The following is a 14489-nucleotide window of genomic DNA, read 5'->3' as shown; positions in this document are numbered from 1 at the left end:
TATTTTTTTTTCTTACATTTAAACTAGGATGTACTTCATTAGACACCCAGCCAATGCTGACTTCATTAGTTTAGTCAAGAAAAAAAAAATGCAAATCATAATGACATAACCTGAACACAGCTGCATTAGTACTGACCGCTTTGCTAGAAGAAAACTTTCTTCAGCATTTAAATCAAGCACTTTAAAAAAATTGCTGAAAAGCAAGTCCCTAGACACTGGTCATTTCAGCAAACAAACAGCTTATATATTCAAATATTTTAAGTCCATAATATACACACTTTCTTTCTACGTGTATAGAGTTCAGATTATACAAATACTGTACAGGTCAAAAACCTCTGAGAATAAAACTAATCAGGTGTGTGAGAAATACACATACCACATGTACTTAAGACCTTATGAAGCAACAAATTTGGTCAAGTACTACAAGGAAGGATGTGTTTTCATATGAGAATGGCAAGTAACCTGCCTTTTCAGTTCAAATAAAAGCAGAGAAGTAACTTCATGGGTTTGAGATAATCAATAACACAAACTGGTGGAGTGGAAACTTACAACCTGTTATATAGTATATTTCTGTAGGCCAAGTTCAGGTTTTTTAAAACTAAAACTTAAGGTCATGAACAGTAATAATGACAAATATCGAAGTATACATATGAGCACATAATCCAAACAATAAAATATACTTTGGGCTGTTAAGGAAAAATAAATTACAAAATACAGTTCAAATACTTGTCAATGTAGTAATGAATTCAAAGGTGTGCATTTATCTTAACATATATTTTAAATGCTACCACAAAACAGATTAAAAATAAATAAGTATGCCAAAAGGCATATGTGGATAGGAAAAAAATGCTAACTACGTCTAGAAGAACTAAAAAAAAATAATATCATCTGAGTTTTGGTCAACAAATCTGTCTAGTCACATTTATTTTTCAAAACCCTTCTTCAATAACTGGCAGCTAAACATGAGAAAAGCATACCTCTGTCACTATGGCTTTAAAGAAGCATATATTTTCTAAAGAAAATATAAAGTGGGCTGCATTGTCCACAGAATTGCTGGTTTGTTCACATTGCAGGCACTTCATTGGACTGTGGGGAAGTACCTGACACTTTCTTGCTATACTACTATAGTAGTGACGTTACACTGAAAGACAAGAAATTTCCAAGAAAAGAAATTTCAGGAAATTTTGGGTGCTATGTACTAGTATGCAGAGAAGAAAAAAGCCTAATTAATTTCCATTGCATTTGCTTTCTAAATTAAAGAGTAAAACGATTTACAAACAGATCTTGAACATTACATGGCACATACATATTTTCAGTTTAAAGATGTTGTCAATCATCAATTACCTTAGTGAACACATAGGCTTTAATAGTGATTCTGTAACCAGATTCACATTTATTTCTCATTTTATAATTCCTCTGGAGATCTCTTTTGAAGGTATTTCAATCTTACTAACATCACTGGAAGCACAACCTGAATTATACAAACTTCTGTATTCTTTGTATAATACACACACTCTTGTCATTTCTAGTGTACTACAATTCCATTGTAGGCATAATAAAAGCAGGTTTTCAAACCTAGAAGCTACTGGCAATACTTTGTTCATCAGTATCACCAGCATTGAGACAACTGTCAACAGTTATATCAGCATCCACAGTATCTCTAGACAGTGACCGTACCACAGGATCACAGACAGGGTTTAACACTGACACAATTTGACTACACCAGTAATATGGTGGGGAAAAAAAGGTAAAAAAAAAAAAAAAAAAAAAGGGGTCAGAAAAGAAAACATTTTTCTATGGTTGTACATCTGTATTTTTCTTCTGCATTTTTGAAGAAAAGTGCTTTTGATACGCTGCCCTGAACTCAAATAACAAATATACGGTATCTGTCTTCAGCTAAGACACTGCTACTACTTCCTAGGACAGAAAAAATACTTTTCAAGCTCAGTTTTGCTGAAGATACTCTTCATTTGTACTGTTTTCTTGGTCCATTGGTTGATGGTCAAAACCTTAAAGCTTTCAGAATAGATGAATAGAAGAAACAAAAGATGGATGAAGGAGGAACAAATCAAAGCACACAGGCATGACATTGTTTCTAAGGGAGTCTTTGGAAAACGTGTGCTCATTATGGAGGTTTTCTTTTTTTTAGGATCACAAGACAGTAGTTGAACAAATAGGCAATTTCCCATGTTCTGCTTGGTTCTAGTCACTTGTGGCGCTGAATGGTTTTCCTTTTCCTCCGCTTGAAAAAACAGCAGCACCTGCAGGTGTGACATGAATTACATATGATATAAAAAGAAAACACAAAATCAAACTCTGCTTACTGTATTTGTTTCATTTGAAGTATGTAGTTCAAGTATATCCAGGACCATGAAGAATACATAAAGCTCTATTGCAGTTGATTAATTTATTAGTGAAAGAAACTGAAACAGGTATTTTTGCCACATTTCACTTTTTTTTTTTTTTTTTTAAATTATTAAATGAAAAACATTACAATAAAAATAGCTATCAAGTAGAGTATTGTGTGAGGGTATTAAAAGCATAGGCGTTACAGGCTGACTTAAAAATAATGTATTTGTAAGAATAAGGAATGTTTCATTACCTGAGTACTCTTTCACATTAACTGGTAATATGCCAAATAGAAGCTTGAGCTTAAGACTGTGTCACCTGAACTGCATACTTAAGACACTACTGTTGCTAACACTAGAAAACAAACTGAGCTTCCTTTGTCAACCAGACCTTGGAAAAACCTTCCCCAAGGATATTCCACAAAATATTTTAGAAGAATTCATGAACAATATAATGTTCAGATTCAACACTGTGATGATATTACTGTGAAAAAAAATCACAGCTTTAAGTGTACTGACATTCTCTCTTGTCTTTTATTGCAAAGGAAACTAAAATTGACAAATACTGCAAATATCACTTAGCAAAAAGAGACAATCCAAAAGTAACTGCAAAAACAATACAAAAGGAAAAAGAATTGGAGGGAGTTAGAGACAGACAATACAGAGGAGGATTGCAGAAGTCCAGGAAGTATTTTTGAAAATAAACTAAAAAGGAAAGCAACAAATAACACCAAGAATAGTTTTTCATTTGCACATAATGTTAGCCTTATTTGAAGCAAGTCCCAGCTCCTGAACATCACCTTTTAAAATAAATCTTGCACTTAGTACAGTTTTCACAATTCGCAAATAAAAGTGAACATGCAGGCTCTCTACCTTAACAGAGCTTGCCCCATGGAGTTCTGCAGTTTGGTTACTGAATCCTCACCTGCAGTGCTATATACTCAAGAGTCTTTCTTAAACCAATGCAATGGAAGTGAAAATCTAAATGTACTGCATCAGTAACCTATCAGTAAGTCTTTAAGTTCACCAAACATTCTGTTGATTTAGTTTGGAATATGGGAAATGGGGAAAGCATCTGAAAAACAGGGAGAATAAGGGTCTAAAAATAAGGTTCTATAGGGGATCAGAACAACATCCAACGTAGGGGGAGACAGAAGTTACCTTATCAAAATATCCAAGGGCACCCTGTTGCTCAGTCACTGAAAAAGTAGCAGTGGGCAGAGGCAGACCAGGGCTGCTCTGAGAGTTACATAACTTTTAGTAGAAAAAAACATTGGTTATTGATAGAGAGAAAGTCCAAAACTAAAATTCAATAGGGGAAACTACATAGATAAGTACTTTTACAGATCTCAGAAATATACTGTATTTATGAACTTCAAAGTACTTCTAAATGAGACATAATTGTTTTTGAAGGCTAGTAGCCATCAACTGCAACCGGAATTCTCTCATAATTACTAACCCTTTTTATTAGCATCTGTCTACAAACACTAACATCCATTATCACTTAAGCTTTGAATTTATGTGCAGATGTATGGAGTCCGATTTTCTTTCACCCCAGTCTTTTCCCAAGGATTTCATTTGTATATATATACAACAAACAGCATATTAAAAAAAAAAAAGCATTTTACAGTGCTCCTTCGCTTTCATTGTGAATTATCCTATGATACTGTAAACGAGGAAATCCTACCCTAGACTGTGATGGTAAATCACTTTTGTACTTGTTTCAGATTAGGAAGCCTAAAAGAAATCTTTTAGAAAAATTTTCTCTTAATTTCGGTATATACAGAACACAGGTTACACAAGTAACTGTAGGAAGATCAAACTGTCTCAGACAATTTATATTCTAGAAAAACAATATGGAATTTTAACTTTTCACTGTTTAACCACATTTTGCTTATATGGAGCATGTCTCAAGGAACAGCAGATCACACTTCTAATTCAAGAACACTTTAGATTTTCTTTCTTTCCTTCCCAGAAAATTTTAAGCCATTCTTCCTACAAAACTTATACTGTCCTTTATTCCTTCTCCACAGCCTATTAAGTTTGCTACTTCTCTGTCAACCAGGTAAGAAGGACATCATGCAATACAGAATTCAAGAATTCTATATTTAACCAACATAAAGCACTGCTTTTTTAATGCCCTGGCCTCTTGGAGTTCGCATAATACTCTTACAAAGAGTATAATTTCTATTAATAGCTGTTTTTTTCTGTTGTTATTGCTTGTGTTTTGTTTGTGTCGTTTTTTGTTTGGTTGGTTTTGTGTGTATGTGTGTGAGGCGGGTTTATTGTTGTAAGAACTAATCAAATGCATTCTAGTTCAGAGAATTTCACTAAGTGCTGAAGACTGTTATTTGGTGTGGGAAAATAAATCCCTTACTAACATACAATATATCTAAAAAATGCTAAAGGAATGCAAGTTATGTAGAGCATTGTAAACCACAGAATTGGCTTGGAAACTAACTGAAATGTATATTTATCAGCCTGAGAGTGTTAGACCTGCAAACCTTCCAAGGCCAAACATACGTTATTTTTAAATATATTCACATTTACATGGGAATAAGAGAGGTCGGACTACATTGCTGATATTAGGTTTTATGACAGAGATGTAACTCCGATATTAGAGATCCATAGTGCATGATCTCTTGAAGAGTATAAAAGAAATACAGACATGTTCTTAAGAATACTGTCACTAGAGGGAGTCATTATCACTTTTCTGTGTATATTACATTGCTTAAAGTCATATTAAAGCTACAGATAATGGTATTATTATTTAGTATTAAACCATGAATTTATCATATTAATCAATACGCATGCAAAATGCATAAGAACAGATGCACTTTGAAAACTTCTAATTCTAGAAAAGGAACTTTTTTTCTTTATAAAGAAAGCATTTAATGACTGCTAACCTCTTTCTCTGTAGGTATTAAACATTTCTACAGCAGGCAGTATAATACCAATTTTTGAAACTCGAGAAACAACTTAATTTGCCTGTACAATCCAAAGTGACCTTTGAGATACCATCTATGGTAGCAATCTCCGTATTATGGTTACAAAAACTTCTTGTCCTTCTTAAAACATTATCACACTTTTTTCTGTTAAATACCCTTCCCTCTATCACTTGAGCAGTCCCTTGGCACAACATGCTAAAGCAACATCAGTTCTCATTTGTGTTTAAATAGCTGTGGTTTTATATTTGCCATCTAGCATGTGGCAGCACTTTACTGCAGGATTATTATCAGGTGTTTAAAGACGCAAAAAGAATGCAAGATGCAAAAAGGAAAGAGCATATCTTTTCCTGTTTGTCCTCCTCTGTCATCCCAGGACAGAGCCTTTTAGTTACCAAATTATGCATGCTTCATAGATGCAACTGTTCTGATGGCTAGCAAAGAGTTAACAAAATAAAGGCTAATTGCTCAGTGATAACTCGAAGACCACCTACACAAGACGAGATGTACAAGTTGCAGGGCAGAACAGTGATCAGGTTAGTTTTCTCCCTGTTTTACAACTCCAGTAAGTAACAACTGAAATAGTGCTGAAAGTGTTTTTCCTAAAAAAGCAAAAAACAAACCAAACAAACCACACAAACAAAGAAAAAAAAAAAAAAGGCAAAAAACCCCAAACCAACAAAACCCAAACACCCAAAACTTCAAAACCCAACACCCAATGCTGAGTTGTGCTTGCTGCACATGCTTGCGGCACAGCAACACCTGAAGTGCATGAAGATGAGAAGGCATAAGATTTAGCATATATACTGCATGTGAGTACATAAACATATAAGAAAAAAAGGAAATGTTGGATGTATGTCCCAAAATAATGCAATGCTTACTGAAAAAAAAACTTCTACTTTCTGATTTACAGTATCTCACTTGAAATGGTAACAGAAGATCTAATATTCAGGTAAGCAATATTTGTGTTCATAGTTAAAACCACTCATGACAGGGCACCTGTTCTTCAGTCTTTTAAATGAAGATATAGTGATGCTAAGCTGCTAAAACTATGCAAACATCTAGAACAAAGAATGACATGTTTCTAAAAAAATATTCCAGTTTGTGTCCTCAGAGTATGAGGAAATCTTACAAACATTAAGATACCAGCAAGAGACATTAACTTTGTTCATATTGTCAGATGGAAAAAAGATTATGGAAGAGGCATAAAGTGAGAGTCTTCCAATTAAACAATGTCTTCTTAAAACCAAAAAAGTCTGTATCACAGACATGAAAGATACTGATCCTTGCATTTCCTTACACTGTTCAGCAGTATAAAAATCTATAAATGGATGTTTAAGTGTCTCACAATATCTTTGGATTACTTAAACCTTCTCTAGTATTGTTACAGAAAAAAGATGTATACTTATACACTGATGTCTGATAGCTATGTGGGGGAGGTGTGGGTGCGAGGGTATTGCTTTAATTACTGCCAAAATATAGAACAACTTCTACTCCCGCAAAAATAGCAAATGTGGAACCTGCAGTTTAAATAGACACTACTGGAAAACTAGTTTGTCTGTTTCATATTGAAAAATAAGATCAGCCTAAAGTGTAGTATATTGAGACTAGATATTCTGTCTGAAACAAAACCAATGAAGAGAAAGCCAAAAAGGTGATAGATAGCATATTTGTTCATCAACTATTCATACCAAAGGAAATGAACATCTACACTTTTAGAGCAGCTGCAGCATCTTGCCTTCTGAGAATTCTCTTACTTTCTGTAGAGAAGTAACCATTGGTTTAATTGTGCTAAGCACTACTCAAAACTTAAGATATCTAATCTTTTCCTCTGTGTACACAAACTGGGCATAAGGAAGGTTATGACTGCACATCTCAAAGAGCGGAGATAGGGAAGTTCTCTATGTGCAGCCTATCAACATCCTTGCTCTTTGGGGTCTGGGGTTTTTTTTGCTTTAAATGTATGTTTTAGAAAACAGAATTATAGAAAAAACAGAAAAATAATAATACAGTACTCTGCAAAGATGGCAGATAAAGAACTGGTGTTCTCAGTGCTCACACAAAACTAACTCACAAGTGTGGCACAACAGGCACTTCTATTCACAATTTTTAACTACACATGCACATACATCTTACACATGAAAACAAGAGCTTGCAGAACAATCACTTCAAGAAAAAAATTGTACTTTGAGAAACTGCCCCTTATCTAAAAGTTAGGAAAAAGGGCCCTACAAAACTTACTGCTGTTAAGGAATGCTTACTGGATTTTTCTGCTACTTATGTATCCTTCATACTTGCATGCCCCCATTTGATGATAAATGAGATCCATACCCTTGTAAAATTCTATTCTAAGCAAAACTATAAAAGAAAACATGTCAAAAGTTATACCGCCTTTAGCTATCAAGAATGTTTTTCAATACTATTTTGCAAGTCTGACTTTACTACTCAAATATATATACACTAGTTGTCCATCACATGTTAACAGACCTTAATGTTTTCCCCTTTAATTACACTGTAACTTTACAGAACCCTGAAGTCATGTTTTAGTAATTAGTTAGCAGGTTGTCAAAGACTAATCATCTGGGAAACAACGTCTACCGCGATAACGGGCAAAGTTCAAACATTTGGTAGCATTTATTATTTGTTCATTTAAGCGAGTTACTTTCTAGATGTTAAAATACTAGCTGAATGCTACAACATCTGAAAAGAACAATTCCTCCTCTAAAACAGGATAGGGGGTAAGGAAAAATATTCTGCTACTCACTAAAAAGGATTAAATAAAGTACATCACAGACTACACAACTTAAAAGCAAGCAAGATGTGAAGCAGGTAAAATAGCCCCTGAAGGTGGCTGTTTGTAAAACACTTGTTTCACAATATTAAAACATGTTTTGTGATTTCCAAATTGACTTATTATTTTGAAGTTCTCTGATATTAGTTTTAAACTAAATAACAAGAACAAAACCCCTGGGGCTATTTCTGCCTGTGCTGCAGAACTCACCACATGTTCAATACTTTCTGGCAGCTATACAGAAAGAAAGTAAGGGAAAAAAGAGAATCAGAATACAACACAGAGGAAGAAGTTTACATTTTTCATGTGTAATTTTTGGTAGCCAGAAAATAAATATTTCAAAATCAGTTGAAATATCAAAAATGCATGCATTTTTCTAGTGTGGAGAGATGTGTTATTGAGGGCTCAGCCTAAAAAGCATAAGCTACAGGAAGTCTATTATTTAAAGCCAAAATTATGTACAGGACTATAGTTTTGCCCCTTACCAATGGCTATTCAGTTTAGACAATATTTTTTAATAGCTATACAAGAATTTTTAAGTAGCTGAGCACACAAGATCCAAAGAATATAAAAAGATGGACATACTTAGTTTCATCCGTTACTTCTACTTCTGCAGGAGCTGTGATGGGTGCATTTGAACGGCCTGCAGTTGGGTCATCTGTGTTCAGTTCTCCATTTGTTGAGCTTACTACCTGAAATCATCAGAAATACCTGAAATTATGCTAGTGCCAGACATACATTTGTCAATTCCCAAAGTCATAATACACCTTCAAAAAACAGTACTTTTTGCTAATTCCATAACTCTTTTGATTCCAATAACAGTATATTTCCAGGTTTCATTACTACATCCCTGCACTCCTGCAACTTTACTTTCATACCTACTAGTGGAACTGACATCTATGTGACAGACTCAAAGTGAATGGACTAAGCAAAGCAATTCCATTCCAGGTTTGCTGATCTCCCTCACGTCTCTTCAGAGCCTCAAAGCAAAGGCACTAACCACTTTCCCAATATCAATTCAGTACGCCTTACCCTATCTCTACTTCTTTAGTGTATCTAAGCTTCTTAGTGGCCCGATTCAGTTGATCTCAGACTACCCAACAGAAGAGGGGAAAACCAAAACATTTTCTAGATAGAAGAGTGTAGAGATGGTGTTTGGTTTTCACTCTTAGAGCACAAGAACACTTACTGCTGTCTTCATTTCCATTAACTTACTCTCGAATTCCTTCATAAATTCTCGAGCCACCAGGACAGCTCTGGTGTTTGTTCTGACCTTAAACCAAATGGAACCCAATATTTCCTCTCTCACTTCCTGACATCTTTCCTGCATGACAAATGGAGCTACTCCAGGCCTCTCTCTGATTTACTTCACAGAACTGGCCAAGAAGATGGTTAACTGGATAAAAGACAAGTGCGCATCTGGTCAGGGCAGCTGACACTGATAACAGAACCTTTAAAATAGAAAGAGGTCTAGCAGCTAAAGACTAGCAGCAAATGATTGGCCTAACAACACTGAACAAAAGTATCGTTCTACCCAAATAACCTAAGAGCCAGCAGAAAACACCTGTAAAACATAATCAGCTAGAGGAATGTGGTCCAACAGTAGTTCATAGTTCAAGATTCTTACCAGCCTGAAGGTCAGAGATTAAGGTAGAAGAAAGCAGAGAGAGGGAAATTCATCATCATCATGTCACTATCCCCCTCACCCTTCCAAATTCTCTTAATGGAACAGCTACGTCTCATCTGTTTATAACCAGAGCTAATATCCTTGCCTGCTAAGGTTTGCTTTCCAGTTCCTATTGCAACTAAGAAGCGAGCTTCAGAAATCTGGGGAACCTAAGCCATTTTCCGTGCCATATGCCTATTTCAGGCTGAGTTTTCTTCTTTTTTTGAGTTTCACTAAAACAGAAGCCACTGCCAGAATACTGTGCAGCCCAATAACAAAACAAAAGGAAAGATCTCTCAGATTGCACTAACCAAATTACTTAAATTTTGGTCAACATAACCACAGAAATTTCGGGAGATTGGTCTTTATTTCTGTGGTGACAGGTAGGTCAGTGAAGTTTCAGCCAGATGGCTTAAGCTTAGTTTCATATCATTTGGGATGGCAGAAGCACTAAACATTCAGTGACAGAAATAGGTAGGAATTGTACTAAAACAGATCATAAGATGGTGGGTCAGGCATCTTACACAGAACATGCTGGGATAGCAGATTTTTTTTTTTTTTACAAGTATCTTAATATTTGTTGACACCATTGTCCATATTTTCCAGCAAGGGGAAAGAGTATGATCCCAAGAATCTCACCAGGCATCTTACTGTGCAGGCAACTTCTTTTTTATGAAATATCCAGTTGTAACAGTGATAGGCAGAGCAGAAACATATGGTGTTTGCATGGGAAGCACTTGCTAAGTAAGACAGGATCATTCATGAAAATGTAAGGGTAAAAAAATGTGCTCAACTTGTCTACCAAATGCATTTTGGATCCAAAGGATCTAAATCATAACTACATAACTAATCACAATGACAGCCTGCACTAACCCATATATAGCAATGCCATCCAATTAAGATTGTGGTCAGCCTTGCACGCAGTCCTAATCATTCCAGATTTCTGCTCCATTATCTGAACTTAAAATGAACTTCTCTAATGAGATCCTCAGACCTCTTCTCAAATTTTAGTAAGAACATTTGATAAGAAACAGCAGCCTTGTCTTCAGTTTTCTCAAGGGTAGGGTTCATCAAGAAACCACACAACAGGTATATGCCCCTTTCTGGATGGGAAGCATCCAAAACCCATACACCTTAGCATTCCTGATCGTTTTAAAGAACAGATGACAGTTTGCATAGGTATTTGCAAGAACTCTTATTTTCTTCTCTTTTCCTACAAAAAGCAAGCAAAAACATTTATGATTTTTACTCAAATGTCAAACACATTCCCCAACTCCAGCATCTGTGGAGCTTTCACATGGCATTCTCCTTCACACTTCCTTCCCAGAAGTGCATATTCAATCATTCACCTCTGTTTTCTTGAAGGAGATTCAAAAGAAGGGATCAAACTCAAGCATTTACACATTCTTCATTTGAACTGGAAAACATGAAAGCAGGTAACTAAAACTCCTTCCTACATTAATAAACTACGTATGAACATTATTTTTCAACAATAGGTTGAGAAAACCCATCTTTCCCTTCTGATGGATAAAAAGCCTGACAGGAACAAAACTGTATCTAAGCATGTTTTTATAGTCTGTAATTCTGTCCTGACTAGAGGAAGTTTATTTTCGAAAAGCAGGCAAAAAAAAAGGCTTGCTGCTCTGGTTCAAGATTCATGGATGGTTCTTATCAGTCTTTGTCAACAACTCTCTTCTGGCCTCTTTGGAACCTCTTCTGGCAACTGTTAAAAGAACATGTGCAAGATTTAAGCAAGTCAAAACCAAAAACCTCTGACAGGTTTTGTTTTGTTTTAAAATCACAGCTAGTTAAAGTCATACTAATCTAAGCTGACTTCAGCTTTAAAGGAGCAATAACAGTCTTCTGCTTGGGTCAGTGCACTGCCATATGGTAACAAAGAGTAAGGCTTATTTCAGTGTTTCCCAATACATTTATATGCTTACAAAAGAGGAAGTCTTTCCTTTCAAGACAGCATTTGTCCTAAGGTATTTTTTTATTAATTTAATAGTGCTGTTTTCTCCATGAAACTTTGACACAAACTTTGTGGAAACCTTCACATCAGATAGCAGAAGACTGTCCTGCCTCACTCTGGTTGATCTCTATCAAAGGAAGAGAGACATCAAGGAGAAAGAGACCTCAGTCTTGCTCATATACATACACCAGGCATATCCAACGAATACACAATCCAACATGACCAAGTACAAATAGCTGTTGCATGGCTTAGTTTAGATGGGAAGAAAATGGCATTCATCTTTCTGGAAAGAGTTGTGATCTCTGAAAGCGTAAGTGAACCAAAGAGTATTGGTAGTTAAAAAATACAGCTTCAGTCATCCTTCTCTGGAATCACATATTCCCTGAGTTTCACTCTATTCTACTACTGCTGAAAAGAGCTCTAGGAACAATCTCAGTAAGATGAAAAACCAAGAATTAATACACCTTCAACAGAGTCAAATATTTACCTTTTAAAAAAACCTAATAAAGCATCATTCAAAGCCGTACAAAAGATAGGCAGGAATGCTTCAGTTCCAGCATCAGTAAGGGTACAACTGTATGTTCTTACAACCATAAATTCTGTAGCTTGTTAAAATAACCTACAATGCTGGAAGTTCATTCCCTGAACATGAACATTTTTCCATGAATATTTACAGAATTAACTCTCTGAAAACCACTATTTTAAACTAAGTTTCACATTAGAAGTGTTGCAATGTTGAAGATTAACTTAAGCTACTCACCTATATACAAGTGAGAGATTAACCATTAAACTGAAAATCTAAACCAATTTTAAACATTTTGATAACACATCTTATCCTCCTTCAAATTTAGTTCCTTCAAATTATTCAGTTCTTTAAAAGTTTATATGAAGAAGCATGTGTGTCACATTGGCTGTTTCTTGCTACCCTCCATTCCATAAGGCAAACAAATTTAAAATACTAGACCCAGCTATCTAATAATTAGATATATTAATTGTGAAACAGATTCATTTCTTAGATATACGTCCTTATGAAACTTGATGAAGGTCAGATATAGCAAGGCAGAGTTAGGTCTGAATACCAGTTCTCCAAATGGTAAATCTTCAGGCTATCCCCGTGTTTTATTTTGGATTAGTATGTGAACTAGTCTTTTACTTGCTATGTTCAAGAATCAGTCAGAAACTCTCTCATAAGACATTTTGTTGTTTTTCATGCTTCTAATCGCAATAAGAAATTGAAAAACATTTAGAATCACAGAGAAAATAATCATTGATTTCATTACTGATCTTAGTAACTGAATTCTTCACCCTTCAAAAAATAAAGCCAGCCTTCATGCCCAAGCAATTAATTAGTGATATTACAGAATGCTATATTTTACCTTCAGAAAGCTTCCAGTTAAGACAAGAGAAAAGAATAAAAAGAATAAAAAGAATTTTTAAAAATTACACTATCTTTTTAATACACAAAGGATTAGGGAAATTTATTTGTTAAATCTAACACATTGCTATCTTGACTTCTTGAAGAAGAGATGTCTCACAACACAAAACTACTTCCATCTAACCCTTCAAGCAGTTTCTAAGCACCTTTCAAGACCTGTGGCACTTCACTGGGAATTCTTTAACCTGATGTTTTAATCTAACCTTCTTTTAAAGAATTTCTAAATGGGAAAACAGAAAGAGAAAGGATAAAGGGAAGGAGATAAGCTAGCAAGTGAGGAAACAAAGTAATGAACAGATTAGTACAGTCTTTCTGAGTGCATAAGCAGTTTGCAGTTCATGTAGAGAAGGAAACAATTCAATGTTGTACAGCTGACTTTTTTGGGAACTGAGGCAAACTAAAGACACAGGAAGTTGCTGAATGAAATGCTGGGAGGTACAAGGTCCTCTCATGAATAAGGCTATACAAACTAGAAAGACAGACTGCCATACTACAGCTTTTTTATCTTATTCTAAATACAGATGAGAGGAAGAAGAGATGTGAGCTATTTCTGTAGGTCTTCCCTTTACAACTCAATTTGCTAACAGTATTTGAACTTTAAACATGAACTGATGCTACAAAGTAAAATTAGACATTGAGCATATTAATATCTAATTAACATAGGTCTAGAGAGTCTGGGATAAATTAAAGTAGCACAAAACTAGAATGATCACTGTTAATGAACAAACCATTTAGAACCTGAATGTTTCCCACTTCAACAAGATTAATAAGAGCATAAAAAATATGTACCAACACACATATACACACATACATTCAGATCACTTGAATTTAATGTCACAGTGAAGTATCACTAACACAATTTAATAATCTTCTACAAATGGATTTTAAAGATGACATCAGCAGTAGTATTACAGATGAGTGCAGCAGTGACCTATGAAACGTTCCATTGTCACTTTAAAATAAAATTATCTGCCAGATTTTCATATATTGCAGAAAAACAGATAATTCAGCATAAAACTGATCTCAAAGATAAGCAACGACTCACTAATGTCACACAAAAAATAAACAGACTTCAATTTCATACCTTAGACTCAATTTTCCTTTGAACAATTATCCGTGGTGCTTTTAGAACTAGCCTTCTTGGGTGCAATTAGGAATCCAGCTAAACTAGCTAGCTAATCATCCAACTCAATAGCATGATTCAGACAGTGTCACTATAACAAAGGGGTATTTGACAACAGTCAAGGGCTCAAACTTCAAAACAAAACTGAAGATATGATGTGGTTTTATAAGTGCATCTAGTGAGGAAACATAATCACATTAAAAACCCAA

The 14489-nt window shown here is 35.0% G+C and overlaps 1 protein-coding gene across 3 annotated transcripts in view; it reads right to left on the bottom strand.

Annotated features, from left to right (window-relative positions):
• Window positions 1–1794: 1794 nt before the first annotated feature.
• The window catches only part of CSNK1G3 (casein kinase 1 gamma 3), an 87435-nt gene continuing 74740 nt past the window's right edge, over window positions 1795–14489 (bottom strand). The window contains exons 13-15 of one of the 3 annotated variants that reach the window (XM_082074568.1): window positions 8670–8776; window positions 8295–8318; window positions 1795–2261 (exon numbers count right to left, since the gene is read on the bottom strand). In XM_082074568.1, coding sequence (XP_081930694.1) covers window positions 2207–2261; window positions 8295–8318; window positions 8670–8776 — 186 coding nt within the window. In that variant the 3' untranslated portion in view covers window positions 1795–2206. Of the gene's footprint in view, window positions 2262–8294; window positions 8319–8667; window positions 8777–14489 lie in introns of those variants that run through there. The other 2 variants (XM_082074569.1, XM_082074570.1) reach the window with 2 other exon arrangements.

The sequence above is a fragment of the Streptopelia decaocto genome (assembly GCF_964273445.1).
Source record: "Streptopelia decaocto genome assembly, chromosome: Z".
Lineage (NCBI taxonomy): Eukaryota > Metazoa > Chordata > Aves > Columbiformes > Columbidae > Streptopelia > Streptopelia decaocto.
Note: the sequence above shows the minus strand (reverse complement) of the source record. Positions and strands in the feature narration are given on the sequence as shown.